This window comes from Hordeum vulgare, unplaced genomic scaffold (genome assembly GCF_904849725.1).
Source record: "Hordeum vulgare subsp. vulgare unplaced genomic scaffold, MorexV3_pseudomolecules_assembly, whole genome shotgun sequence".
In the NCBI taxonomy this organism is placed as follows: Eukaryota; Viridiplantae; Streptophyta; class Magnoliopsida; order Poales; family Poaceae; genus Hordeum; species Hordeum vulgare.
The window spans coordinates 70,001-85,000 of NW_025422505.1; the positions used below are offsets into that span (position 1 = coordinate 70,001).

General features: G+C 32.5%; 2 protein-coding genes and 1 non-coding gene across 3 annotated transcripts in view; 1 reads left to right on the forward strand and 2 right to left on the reverse strand.

Moving 5' to 3' along the window:
- The first annotated feature begins 6,022 nt into the window (after nt 1–6,022).
- Nucleotides 6,023–6,102, forward strand: TRNAL-UAG. The gene has a single exon. It is a non-coding gene; the product is annotated as a tRNA-Leu (tRNA).
- Nucleotides 6,103–8,923: 2,821 nt separating this feature from the next.
- The window catches only part of LOC123418296 (NAD(P)H-quinone oxidoreductase subunit 1, chloroplastic-like), a 9,232-nt gene continuing 3,155 nt past the window's right edge, over nt 8,924–15,000 (reverse strand). Inside the window, exons 1-2 of the mRNA XM_045106985.1 lie at nt 14,704–15,000; nt 8,924–12,143 (exon numbers count right to left, since the gene is read on the reverse strand). The exon at nt 14,704–15,000 is cut by the window's right edge and continues 3,155 nt beyond it. Of these exons, the coding sequence (XP_044962920.1) occupies nt 11,606–12,143; nt 14,704–14,909 (744 nt within the window). The 5' untranslated portion in view covers nt 14,910–15,000 and the 3' untranslated portion in view covers nt 8,924–11,605. The remainder of the gene's footprint in view (nt 12,144–14,703) is intronic.
- LOC123418295 (NAD(P)H-quinone oxidoreductase subunit 1, chloroplastic) lies at nt 13,034–14,710 on the reverse strand. The gene has a single exon (XM_045106984.1). The coding sequence runs from the start codon at nt 13,724–13,726 to the stop codon at nt 13,163–13,165; it is 564 nt and encodes a 187-aa protein (XP_044962919.1). The 5' UTR covers nt 13,727–14,710; the 3' UTR covers nt 13,034–13,162.

Genomic DNA, 15,000 nt, shown 5'->3' on the forward strand with positions numbered 1-15,000 from the left:
TCCATCCCTTTGGTCTTATTGACATAAGAGATGTCATTTATAGTCTATCTCTTTCTATATATGGAAAGTCAAGAAATTCTCATCGAAACATCGAGAAATTGTGCATATAGAAAACTCTAAAGAAAGAAAAAAAGGAGACCCATGCCATGATTTTCAAATCTTTTCTATTTAGTAGTCTAAGTTTCTCGATGAGGATAATTAATTCGGTCGTTGTGGTCAGACTCTATTATGGATTTCTGACTACATTCTCCATAGGTCCCTCTTAGATCTTCTTTCTCCAATCTTGGATTAGGGAAGAAGGAGATATTTGCGACTACTGGCGGTTTCATTATGGGGCAGCTCATGATCTTCATATCGATCTATTATCCACCTCTGTATCTATTCTTTCTTAGCTAAACAGGTGGAAGATCTATCCAATTTGGTTATATTATATCATGGACTCGAAAAACGGATCTGAATTTGACTGAAATGCACGATCTTCACAGGTATCACTTTTCACGATACCTAAAAGGTGGAATAGCGATTTTCGAACCATTTCCTATAAGAGAATGGTTTCCATTACTTTGAGAAATGGATTCTTATATCAAACTATAGCTATTGCATTAAAGAAGAAAAGAAACTAATAGAAGTCGAAGACGCGGAATGATAGTGAATAGAGAGAAAGATTCTTCTGATTTTCTTGTTCCTGAAAATATTCTATCTATCTACTAGACGCCGTAGAGAATTTAGAATATTTATGTCTTTCAATTCTCGTACTCGTAATTGGAAAGTTATGGAAGGAGACCCATCATTTTGCAATGAAAACAACATATAAAACTCTGGACAATTTCGAAATCAGGCCAAGCGTCTTAATACATATGCAAAAAAATTCATTATTGGCCCACCATTGATTAGAAGATTTAGCTTGTATGAATCGCTATTGGTTTGATACGAATAATGGCAATCGTTTCAGTATGTTAAGGATACAGATGTATCCACAATTCATTTAGAGTTACTTAATAGTCTATTTCTTATACCATATCTCTATCCCGTGAAATTCTCGAGCCAAAAGATGGATGCCTATGCTGTGTTTCATTTTGCTAAATGATATCAATTAAATGGTGTATCAATTCCATAAATTGCATATAGCAATAAATAAATCAGCAAAATTCTTTCTACTATATTTAGATAGAAGAAACATTTCTTCTATCTAAAATAGTAGAAAGAATGTACCCTTCTATCCAAATCCAATTTGCATCGATAAAAAAAATCCAAATTCCAGTAGTAGATGAATAATTGCAAATTTGTGTGTGTACGAGATTAGAATAACTTCAAAATAACTGACATAATTTTTTATTTTTCCTGATCAGAAAAATACATGAAAAAGAAAGGAGGTAGAAAAATTTTAGGATTTATGGTTAAAGAAGAAAAAGAAGAAAACAGGGGTTCTGTTGAATTTCAAGTATTCAGTTTCACCAATAAGATACGGAGACTTGCTTCACATTTGGAATTACACAAAAAAGATTTTTCATCGGAAAGAGGTCTACGAAGACTTTTGGGAAAACGTCGACGTTTGCTGGCTTATTTGGCAAAGAAAAATAGAGTACGTTATAAGAAATTAATCGGTCAGTTGAATATTCGGGAGCAGTAATTTAATCCTTCAAATTTTTTTCTTGTTTTATTATTTTTTTAGTAGTCTTTATAGTAGTCTTAGATTTTTCATTTTGATGAGCCTCACTTTGAGGAATTCATGGAATAATCCATTTTCATGGAATAATGAATTAAGGAAGAAAGGATATGAGTCTACCGCTTACAAAAAAAGATCTCATGATAGTCAATATGGGCCCTCAACACCCATCAATGCATGGTGTTCTTCGACTGATCGTTACTCTTGATGGTGAGGATGTTATTGATTGTGAACCCATATTAGGGTATTTACACAGAGGAATGGAAAAAATCGCGGAAAACCGAACGATTATACAATACTTACCTTATGTAACAAGGTGGGATTATAGAGAGATTGTAGAAAGGGGTAGGATAGTTATTTTTGCAAGAGACTTGAATTCCTTAACTTAAGAAAGAAAAAAGAATAAAAACACAGATACATAACATAAAAAAAAGAATAAATAAGACGAGATTCGACCTCCCCCTACATATTTAATTTCTTCTCCTATACAAAAACTAGCAAGACCCACTCCATTGGTAATTCCATCAATAACACCCTTATCAAAAAACTCCGTTAGTTCGGTTAACCCTCTTATACCGAGGGTAAAGACCCTAGTATAGAAAATATCTATATAACCACGATTATATGACCAACTGTATATATTTTTTTTTACTTGATCCAAAAATTCTTTTTTAGGATTTCTTTTTACAAAAGAGTTTATTAAATCCAAATTCTGAAAAAAAGAATAAGCAGATCCATAGAAGATATATGCTATGAATAAACCAAAGATAGCTAGAGTTACAGAAGAAATTGCATTAGTAATAAATTCATATGAATTTACAAAAGAATTAGAACTTTCCTGGGTAAAGTTTTTTGAGGGAGTTAACCACTTTGATAATATGGTTAACTCTGCTATTCCATTATCCATTCCTCCATTATCAAAAGAGATTCCTATGAATCCAATGAACAAAGTGAAAAGTAGTAATATAAGAAGAGGAAATAACATAGTATTTCCCGTTTCATGCGGATAGGCAAAAGTGTTTTTAGCCCCAAAAGACGTAGTAAAGGATCCTATCCTATTTCTTGTATTACCTTGAATTTTGGGTATATTTTGTGAAAAAAAAGAAACTCCACTCTTCGTTGTTGATAAAACGAAATCCCTATTCACTCCTTTGGGTATCCTTTTTCCCCATAAGGATATTGAATACAAGGAACTCTCTTTAGTGCTACTGTAATTTTGAAAATGAACACGCAAATACCCACCAAATGTAAGTAAATATATCCGAAACATATAAAAGGCAGTTAATCCTGCAGTAAAGGAAGCTATTATTCCAAAAAAGGGCGAATACAACCAACTATTACTAAGGATTTCATCTTTGGACCAGAAGCAAGCAAGAGGTGGAATACCACAAAGAGAAAGTGTACCCCATAAAAAAGTAGTTCTTGTGATTGGAATGTATTTTCTTAAACCGCCCATAAGAACCATATTTTGACTTTTATCTGGTGAATACCCAACAAGAGGTTCCATTGAATGAATAACGGATCCAGATCCCAAGAACAATAAAGCTTTTGAATAAGCATGAGTGATCAAATGGAATAAAGCAGCTTGATAAGAACCTATACCTAGAGCTAACATCATATAACCCAATTGAGACATTGTAGAATAGGCTAAGCTTCTTTTAATATCTCTCTGAGCAAGAGCTAAAGTAGCTCCTAAGAATAGTGTTATTGTACCTACTAAAGAAATAAAACTCATTATCAAAGGTAAAGATATGAAAAGAGGAAGAAGTCGAGCTAGAAGAAAAATTCCCGCAGCAACCATAGTTGCTGCGTGTATAAGAGCCGAAATAGGAGTGGGTCCTTCCATAGCATCGGGTAACCATACGTGAAGAGGGAATTGTGCGGATTTCGCAACTGCACCAAGGAATAATAAAAAAGCACACAAAGTAGTAAGTAAAGAGTTAATTCCATTATTAGGAATCCAGTTATTAGCGATTTGGAACAAATCCCTAAACTCTAAACTACCTGTTATCCAAAAAAAACCTAAAATTCCTAATAATAGACCAAAATCCCCTACACGATTAGTTACAAAAGCTTTTTGACAAGCACTCGCTGCGATTGGTCGTGTAAACCAAAAGCCTATCAATAAATAAGAACACATTCCCACGAGTTCCCAAAAAAAATAAATTTGTATCAAATTGGAGCTAGTAACCAATCCCAACATAGAAGTATTGAAAAAACTTATATAAACAAAAAATCTCAAATATCCTTCATCGTGAGACATATAACCATCACTATAAATAAGAACCAGGATTCCTACAGTAGTAATTAGTATTAACATAATAGAAGTAAGTGGGTCAATCAAGTATCCAAATTCTAAAGAAAAATCATTATTGACGGTCCAAGACCATAGATATTGATAGATAGAACTTCCATTTATTTGTTGAATAGACAGTTGAACTGAGAATACCATAGCTATACTTAAGAGTAAAACACTAGGAAAAGCCCATATGCGACGAAGATTTTTTGTTGCTGTCGGAATAAGAATAAGGCCAAATCCCATTGACATAATAACTGGAAGTGGGAGAAGAGGGATTACCCATGCATATTGATATGTATGTTCCATAAGAAAAGAAATTGCGATTTTTACTTCAATTTTTCTATAAAATTGTTTCCGATTCACCAAACCAACTCTTATCTCTTTCTGAAAGAATAAATAAAAAGAATAAGAAAAAATACTGGAATTCTTCATTTTTTAAAAATTTATCTCATTGAAATAATAAAAAATGAAGAATGGGTTTAGTTGGTTAAATTCAAAAAGTTAATCAAATAACTTCGTTACCTAGTTATTATCTAAATAAAGATATTTACAAAAAAAAAAAAAGGAATCGTTTTACTTTTTACTTTCTATTCATTTTTATATTTCTTTAAAACAAAGATGAAACAGCTCTCTTGTTCCATAACTGATTGAGTGAATTCCAATGAAAATCTATGTTTATAAGAAATTATCGAATAGTCCTTATGACTATAAATTACCTAAGTTTTAGAATGTCTTGTTTAAGAGACTCAGTATTTTTTGTTTTGATTAGAATTCCTTTCCTTTATGGAATACAATACAATATCATTCTGAGCTTAATTAACTATTTGAATTTTCCCTTCTTTTTATCCCCCCGGGGGATAGGCTTCCATACCATATATCTATATATGGAGTATACTTGATATATAAATAGATATAAATGGGAAACCCTTCTATATATTCTATATTATTAAAACAAAGTATAAAATATATACAGAAAAAATGTTTAAAAATTCTTGTCTTATCCGCATTAGACAAAATGAAGTAAAAAATAATTCACAATTTCAGTATCTTTCAGTATCTAAGTATAAATACTAATAAAAACAAGAAAGAAGGATTGATTTGCAGCAATAGATGTCTTTCACATACAACTAGAAAAAAGTAATTTCCTTTTTGAATGGCAGTTCCAAAAAAACGTACTTCAATGTCAAAAAAGCGTATTCGTAAAAATATTTGGAAGAAAAAGACTTATTTTTCCATAGTACAATCTTATTCTTTAGTAAAATCAAGATCATTTTCCAGTGGTAATGAGCATCCAAAACCAAAGGGTTTTTCTGGGCAACAAACAAACAAATAATAAGATTTTGGAATAATATGAATTGATTTTTCAAAAAAGAATTCCAATTATTTAATAATTTGGATTCTTCTTTGAATGTACTTTTATGTGTCGAATTACTTCGGTACAATATTCTTATAACAAACCCCTCTTATATATACAATAAAAAAAAGTTTTGTTTGGTATACTGTGTGCTAAGTATTCTTTTCCTATCAATGAACTTTTCATAATTTTCATAATAGAATGCTCATATTTTATTATGAAAATTATGAAAAGTGGAGTATTCTTACAATAGGACTTACAACTTCCACCTATCTTATCCAAAATCATAAGGTTAGTAAATCTTATTAATAAGAGCATAAAGACTTTCATTCTAGAAATTTTTCAAAAATCCAAAAAGCCTTTTCTATTTATCCATTTTAATTTCATCATTAAATAGAAACCCTTTTGGATTTTTTTCATTGTATTGAAAGAATTTTCAAAATTTAAACGATAAATTAATTAGAAAAAATTAGTTCTATATCTATAATTGCAAGTTAGAAAAAAGAAGTTCCAACTCTTTCAACCAGTGTTTCTATTGGGCAAAGCAAGAGTTTATTGTAAAAAAAAAATGGAAACGATACTACCAAACGAAGTCCATTTTAATGAAAACTCTAATGTTCCTAAATTTTATGGACTTTCCCAATATCGACGATTCCCGAGATAATAGCTATTATTCTTTTAAGTTACCTATTATTTGAAGTTAGCCGCCATGGTGAAATTGGTAGACACGCTGCTCTTAGGAAGCAGTGCTCAAGCATCTCGGTTCGAATCCGAGTGGCGGCATTCTTGAAAAGGAATACAATAGATTAGAAATCAATTCGAAATTTACAATTTTGTAATGGGACCTTCCCCTTATGCTATTTGCAACTTTAGAACATATACTAACTCATATCTCTTTCTCAACGATTTCAATTGTGATTACGATTCATTTGATAACCTTATTAGTTCGTGAACTTGGGAGATTACGTGATTCGTCAGAAAAAGGAATGATAGTTACTTTTTTCTCTATAACAGGATTCTTAGTTTCTCGTTGGGTTTCTTCGGGACATTTTCCATTAAGTAATTTATATGAGTCATTGATCTTCCTTTCATGGGCTCTGTATATTCTTCATACCATTCCTAAAATACAGAACTCTAAAAATGATTTAAGCACAATAACTACGCCAAGTACTATTTTAACGCAAGGCTTTGCCACGTCGGGTCTTTTAACTGAAATGCATCAATCCACGATACTAGTACCTGCTCTACAATCTCAGTGGTTAATGATGCATGTCAGTATGATGTTATTAAGTTATGCAACTCTTTTGTGCGGATCCTTATTATCTGCCGCTATTCTAATCATTAGATTTCGAAATAATTTCCATTTCTTTTCTAAAAAGAAAAAAAATGTTTTAAATAAAACATTTTTCTTTAGTGAGATTGCATTTTTTTATGCAAAAAGAAGTGCTTTAAAAAGCGCCCCTGTCCCTTCATTTCCAAATTATTACAAATATCAATTAACGGAGCGTTTGGATTCTTGGAGTTATCGTATCATTAGCCTAGGATTTACCCTTTTAACCATAGGTATTCTTTGTGGAGCAGTATGGGCTAATGAGGCCTGGGGATCCTATTGGAATTGGGATCCTAAGGAAACTTGGGCATTTATTACTTGGACCATATTCGCAATTTATTTACATAGTAGAACAAATCCAAATTGGAAGGGTACGAATTCTGCACTTATAGCTTCGATAGGATTTCTTATAATTTGGATTTGTTATTTTGGTATCAATCTATTAGGAATAGGTTTACATAGTTATGGTTCGTTTACATTAACACCTAAATGATTACATAAAAAAAAACGTTCATGAAATGAACGTTTTTACTTTTATATTTTATTTGAGAACCCCTTGAGCGCCTTCTCAAAGGGTTCTCAAAAATTCGAGATAGATCTAATTATACTTTTTTACTTATTTCTGCATTAATAGAGCAGACTAGTAAAAAAAACCAAACCTATTTAGGATAATAATTGGATAAGAGAGCCTCTACCCTGTCAACGGATAGGGAGAGAACAAAATCTGGATAAATACCAATTCCTATTACTGGTAAAAAGATACAGATTAAAATAAAGAGTTCTCGTGGTCCAGAATCCACAAAATTTGCGTTTGGAACATTAAATAGCTTGTATCCATAGAACATCTGGCGTAACATAGATAATAAATAAATAGGAGTTAATATCATTCCAATTGCCATTACAAAAGTAATTAGTGCTTTTGGCATTAACAAAAATTTTGGACTAGTAATTAGTCCAAAAAATACTACTAATTCTGCGACAAAACCACTCATTCCTGGTAAGGCAAGAGAAGCCATTGAAAAGCTACTAAACATGGTAAAAATTTTAGGCATTGGGATAGATATTCCTCCCAGTTCTTCGAGATAAACAAGACGCATTCTATCAGAAGCGGTTCCTGCCAAGAAAAAAAGTGTAGCACCAATAAATCCATGGGATAATATTTGTAAAATAGCTCCATTGAGTCCAATGTTGGTTATGGAACCAATTCCTATAATTATGAAACCCATGTGAGATACAGAGGAATAAGCTATTCTTTTTTTGAAATTTCGTTGACCAAGAGAAGTTGAAGCTGCATAGATTATTTGGATAGCTCCTATTATTACTAACCAGGGCGAAAATAGATAATGAGCATGAGGTAACAATTCCATGTTGATCCGAATCAATCCATATGCTCCCATCTTTAATAATATTCCCGCTAAAAGCATACATGTACTATAATGTGCTTCCCCATGGGTATCTGGTAACCACGTATGTAGGGGTATAATCGGCAATTTGACAGCATAAGCAATAAGGAAGCCAAAATATAAAAGTATTTCCAAGGTTGCGGGGTATGATTGATTAATTAATCTTTCCAAATCTAATCCTGGTTCGTTGGAACCGTATAAGCCCATACCCAGAACTCCGATTAAGAAAAAAATAGAACCGCCTGCAGTATACAAAATAAACTTTGTAGCTGAATATAGACGCCTCTTTCCCCCCCACATGGATAAAAGTAAGTAAACAGGAATTAATTCTAACTCCCACATGATAAAAAAAAGTAAAAGGTCTCGCGAAGAAAATAATCCTATTTGACCACTATACATTGCGAGCATCAGGAAATAGAATAATCGCGAATTCCGTGTAATTGGCCAAGCTGCTAAAGTAGCTAAAGTAGTGATAAATCCTGTCAATAAAATGGATCCTAATGAAAGTCCATCGATTCCCAATCTCCAATGGAAATCGAAGACATCTATCCATTTATAATCCTCCTTTAATTGAATTAAGGGATCCTCCAGTTGGAAATGATAACAGAACGCATAAGTCATTAGAAGGAATTCTAATAAACAAATAGATATAGTATACCACCTAACGATTTTGTTTCCCTTATGAGGTAAAAAGAAAATTAATGAACCGGCAAATATCGGCAAAACAACAAGTATTGTTAACCAAGGAAAATAACTCATGATAAAGTGATAAAGACAAGATACGTTTTGACCAGAAAAGCCCGTGCTCGATTATTTCGAGCACAGGCTTCTTCGGTAAAGAGGAATCAGACGATTCAAATGAAGTTTTTTGTTTTTGTAACGTATCAATAAGATAGAGCCATGCTACGGGTTGTTTCAGGCCCTAAATAAACGCGGACACTTAAAAAATCTGTCGGGCAGGCAGATTCACATCTCTTACAACCCACACAATCTTCGGTTCTCGGCGCGGAAGCAATTTGCTTGGCTTTACATCCATCCCAGGGTATCATTTCTAATACATCTGTTGGACAAGCTCGTACACATTGAGTGCATCCTATACATGTATCATAAATTTTTACGGAATGTGACATTGGATCTATAAATTTTTCTTTTCAACATAAAATTTTTCGATCTGGTAAAAAGAAAATTAGTACTATATGAGTCATATGTATTGTAGACACCAGACGAAGCAATGGTTTATCCAAACTTCAAAATTAAAAATCTATTTTTTAATCCGTTTGTGAGAAAGCGTGAAAAGAGCCAAGAGACTTGAATTTTGGACTTCAACAATAAGAAAGAATTTTACAAATTGTACAGACGATTTCGAATTAGCCAATTTATTTTATTGGCTATCGTCTTTTCAATATAAATTATTGCAATTTGAATATTGCAATATCAATGAATTACAAATACAAAAATTCATTTAAGTGAAAAAGAATACTATGCAATAACCTACTTACTAAAAAAAAAAGGATATTCTCAAATAATACTAAGAAAATAGTATGGATTTCTATATTATTTTAATATGTGCGCCTTTGTTTAGAGGATTTTATGTCTAATTATTAAAAAGTCTAATTATTCAATAAATTAGATTGATTGATACGAGTGGATTTCCTATTACGATGGATGGAAGAAAGAATGGATAGTCCAATAGCGGCTTCAGCAGCGGCAAGGGCTATAACAAAAATGGCGAAAATATCTCCTTTTAATTGGCGACTATCAAATAGATCAGAAAATGTTACGAGATTTAGATTAATTGAATTCAGTATAAGTTCAAGACATATTAGAGCTCTAACCATGTTTCGGCTTGTGATCAATCCATAGATACCAATCGAAAATAAATAGACACTCAAAAAAAGTACATGCTCAAACATCATTAACTAACTCCTTATCAATCTCGATTCATTTCAATATGAGGGCAAAGAATTGAACCGATTCAATTAATTACAATAGAACAATTACACAACAAAAGAGAAAAGAAAGGAGGTATTTGTTGGCAGTAGATGGGTTTTACTAAATCAAAATTGTGATTCTTTAGTTATTTATTTTAGATTTGCAATTCTTATAATTTTTACTTTTTCTAAGTTTTCTTATTGCCGAGCCATAGTAATTGCACCTATTAAAGAAACTAGAAGAATTATGGAAATGAGTTCAAACGGAAGATAAAAATCGGTTGCTAAATGAATTCCAATTTGTTGAACATTATTTATGAGACCCTGTTCTACTATTTGGTTTGATCTTGTAGTCCAAAGAATTCCATACCATGACGTATCTGGGATAGTAGTCATTAGTGAAAAAACAAAAGTTATACAAACGAGTGAAGTGAACCCATCTCCAATAGTCCAATAATTCTTATCTTTAGACCATTCTGAGCCATTTACGAACATTACAGCGAATATGATCAAGACATTTATGGCTCCCACATAAATAAGAAGTTGTGCGACAGCTACAAAGTAGGAATTTAATAAAAAATAGAATAAGGATATACAAACAAGAACTAATCCCAGCGAAAAGGCAGAATAAATGGGGTTGGTAAGTAATACTACTCCTAGACCCCCTAGTAGAAGAATAAATCCCCCAAATAGCATAAGAATCTCATGTATTGGTCCAGGTAAATCCATTATGGATAAAAAGAAATTAATAGTATAAAATTTTTCATGAACTGACTAAAACTAAAGGATTCGAGGAAGGAAAAAGGGATTAGGGTATTTTTTGTGTATAAACTGTATAGTTATAAACTATATTATATCATCAAAATCTAGTCTGATTTAAAATAAGAAAAAATTTCCAATAAGCAGTAGTTATTCGTTTTTCTTTATAGTTTAATAAAGAATTAGTAGATTTTTATAACAAAAAGACAAAATCAAAGTTTAGTAATCAGTAATCGTTCTTGAATTCGAAGATTTTTCTTCGTTTATTTTACTTTCAGACGAATTCCTAATTGTTTGAATTGTGTAATCTCCCATTATGGAGATTGGTAACCGACTTAAAGCAATTTGATTGTAATTCAATTCATGACGATCATAGGTAGAAAGTTCATATTCTTCAGTCATTGATAAACAGCTTGTTGGACAGTACTCAACACAATTGCCACAAAATATACAAACTCCGAAATCAATACTATAATTAAGCAATTGTTTTCTTTTTATATCCTTTTCAAATCTCCAATCCACAACGGGTAGATCTATCGGACATACGCGAACACATACTTCACAAGCAATACATTTATCAAATTCAAAGTGGATTCGCCCTCGGAAACGCTCTGGTGTAATTGATTTTTCATAAGGGTAGTGAATCGTTATAGGTAAACGATTTGTGTGGGATAAGGTAGTTATGAAACTTTGACCTATGTACCTTGTAGCACGTATTGTTTGTTGACCATAACTCATGAACCCAGTTACCATAGGGAACATATTCATTCTAAATATCTATGAAAAAGATATGTTTCTTTCTCTTGTTTGGGAGAGCTTTTGTGTTGAAAATATTCTTACTATCTATTATTGTATTATCTTATTTATAGTGAAACAAGTTGAGAAGAGGTTGTTAATAATAGATTGCCCAGGGAAATAGGTAAAAGAAATTTCCATCCAAGATTTAATAACTGATCCATTCTCATCCTTGGTAAAGTCCATCTTATTGTGATAGAAATGAAGAGAAATAAATAAGCTTTAGTTAATGTAATAAATATACCCATTGTCATTTCCAAAATTCCAACTGCTTTATTCATTTGGAAAAAATCAAAAAAGGATATATAGGGAATAGAGAAATTCCACCCGCCCAAGTAGAGAACTGTTACAAATAAAGAAGAAACTAATAAATTTAGGTAAGAAACAAGATAAAATAAACCATATTTGATACCGGAATATTCAGTTTGGTAACCTGCTACTAATTCTTCCTCTGCTTCTGGTAAATCAAAGGGTAATCTTTCACATTCTGCCAAAGAAGAAATTAAAAAAACCAGAAAGCCTATAGGCTGACGCCAAATATTCCATCCAAAAAAACCATATTTTGACTGTGCTTCAACTATATCAACTGTACTTGAACTGTTAGATAATCATAGTCGATGATAACATCACAGTTCCCACCGCTATTTCAAAACCGTACATGAAACCTTAGCTTCATACGGCTTCTCTATGATCAGAAAAAGGAAAGGACTGTTTTGTTCTGTTCCTAGCCCCTGGGGCATAGATAGAATTAGGTAAAATAAAATAGATTTGAAAGTCCTAAATTAGACCAAAGGAATTCCGTCTGCTAGAATAAGAAAAAGCGCTTCTGAATTGATCTCATCCTTTATAATATATTCCAAATTTTTCTTTGTTCAGTAATAACTTAATCTTGGAATAAAACACTTGGTACTTGTTTTGTTATAGGAATTCAATTAATAAATGGAAAGAGTGGAGTATTAGTTCATGAGCAATTCTGCATGAATAGAGGAAGGAAATAATGCAAATTTTTTCTAGTGCACTCCATATCTTTTTTACTATTCTTCTTTCCCCCGGGAAGGGGGTATTTAAAAAGAAAAAATGGATAAAGGGTTAATTCGTTCTTGATAGCCATTTCCTTAACAAGTGAATGGGAACATACTCTGGATCGGAATCCGAAGAAAGTACTACTTGATAATTTCTACAAATTGCAAGTCCTTATTATGATTCCTTTTACGGGAAAAAATCTCTAATGTTTTAGATTTTCCATTACTAATCCTTTATGTACTTTAGTGTTCCTAACCCTTCACTAACTTTTGGTGGATTCTTCTTATGAATTTTTAAGTTATAGTAATAACTAGGAGTATTCTAATAATGGAATTCCATATTGTGAATCCTTTATTCTTGCCCGCTTCAAGATATGATGAGTAATTAAAAAATATCAACCTTGGGATAAAGAGTTTACACTCTTTATGTTTACTTCCACTTTTTTCTTGTACGTAGAAAATGAGATTTTTTTCTTTTTACTACAAATTTAGAAGCTGTTTTATTTCACTCATATAGCTATCTAGTTTAACTTACCAACCCAAATACTAAATAAGAAAAGGAATATAAATAGTTAATGGATTTTATAGGAAAAAGATCCTATTTTAACGAATCACACGTAGAGATATTGCTAGCACACAAAAAGTTAATGGTATTTCATAACTAATGGATTGAGCAGCAGCTCGTAGACCGCCTGAAAAAGAATATTTATTATTTGAGCTATATCCTGCCATAAGAAGACCAATAGGAGCTATACTTGAAATGGCAATCCATAAAAAAACACCAATACTAAGATCGGCTAAAACAAAATGATATCCCAAAGGGATAACTAAAAAACTTAATAAAACTGATATGACTGCTATAGAAGGTCCAATGCTAAATAAAGAAATATCTCCTCGCGATGGCAGAATATCTTCTTTAAAAAGTAGTTTAGTCCCATCTGCTATAGCTTGAAGCAGGCCCAGGGGGCCAGCATATTCAGGACCAATACGTTGTTGTATCGACGCAGATATTTCTCTTTCTAACCACACAATTACGAGTACCTCTATTGTAATTCCTAAAAGGAGGGTCAAAATGGGTAGAATCGATATCAGTCCATAGACTTCTTTTAATAATTCCGATTTCGAAAAAGAATTGATAGTTTCTACCTCTACCCTATCTATTATCATTTCAACGATCAACTTCCCCCATAATGATATCTATACTACCTAATATCGTCATGATATCAGCCAATTTCATTTTTTTAACTAGTTGAGGAAGAATTTGCAAATTAATAAAACCGGGTGGACGGATTTTCCATCTCCAGGGAAAAAGGCTATCATCTCCTACTAGATAAATCCCTAATTCACCTTTTGGGGCTTCCACTCTTACATAAAGCTCTTGCCTTGACAATTCAAAATTGGGGGAAGGTTTTTTACCAAGAAATTTATACTCAAAATCATTCCATTCAGAATTCTTTTCTTTCTTAAAGCGTCGGACTTCTAAATTCTCATAAGGTCCTCCAGGAATTTTTTCTATAGCTTGTTGAATTATTTTGATGGATTCGCTCATTTCACCAACTCGTACTAAATAGCGAGCTAATGAATCGCCTTCTTTTTGCCATTGGACTTTCCAATCAAATTGGTTGTAAGACTCATAAGGATCCACTTTACGAAGATCCCATTGTATTCCAGAAGCTCGTAACATAGGTCCCGATAAGCCCCAATTTACTGCTTCTTCTCCGCTAATAAAACCTACTCCTTCAACTCGCTCTAAAAAAATGGGATTCTGTGTAATAAGTTGTTGATATTCAACAACTCCGCGTAAAAAATAATCACAGAAATCTAAACATTTATCGATCCATCCATAAGGTAGATCGGCGGCTACTCCTCCGATGCGGAAGTAATTGTGCATCATTCGCATACCTGTAGCAGCTTCAAATAGATCATATATTAATTCTCTCTCTCTAAAAATGTAGAAAAAAGGAGTCTGTGCGCCGAGATCCGCCATAAAAGGTCCAAGCCATAGCAAGTGAGAAGCTATACGGCTTAACTCTAACATAATTACCCTAATATAGCTGGCTCTTTGTGGTATTTGAATATTCTCCAAGAATTCTGGTGCATTTACTGTTATTGCTTCTGTAAACATAGTAGCTAAATAATCCCACCTTGTTACATAAGGTAAGTATTGTATAATCGTTCGGTTTTCCGCGATTTTTTCCATTCCTCTGTGTAAATACCCTAATATGGGTTCACAATCAATAACATCCTCACCATCAAGAGTAACGATCAGTCGAAGAACACCATGCATTGATGGGTGTTGAGGGCCCATATTGACTATCATGAGATCTTTTTTTGTAAGCGGTAGACTCATATCCTTTCTTCCTTAATTCATTATTCCATGAAAATGGATTATTCCATGAATTCCTCAAAGTGAGGCTCATCAAAATGAAAAATCTAAGACT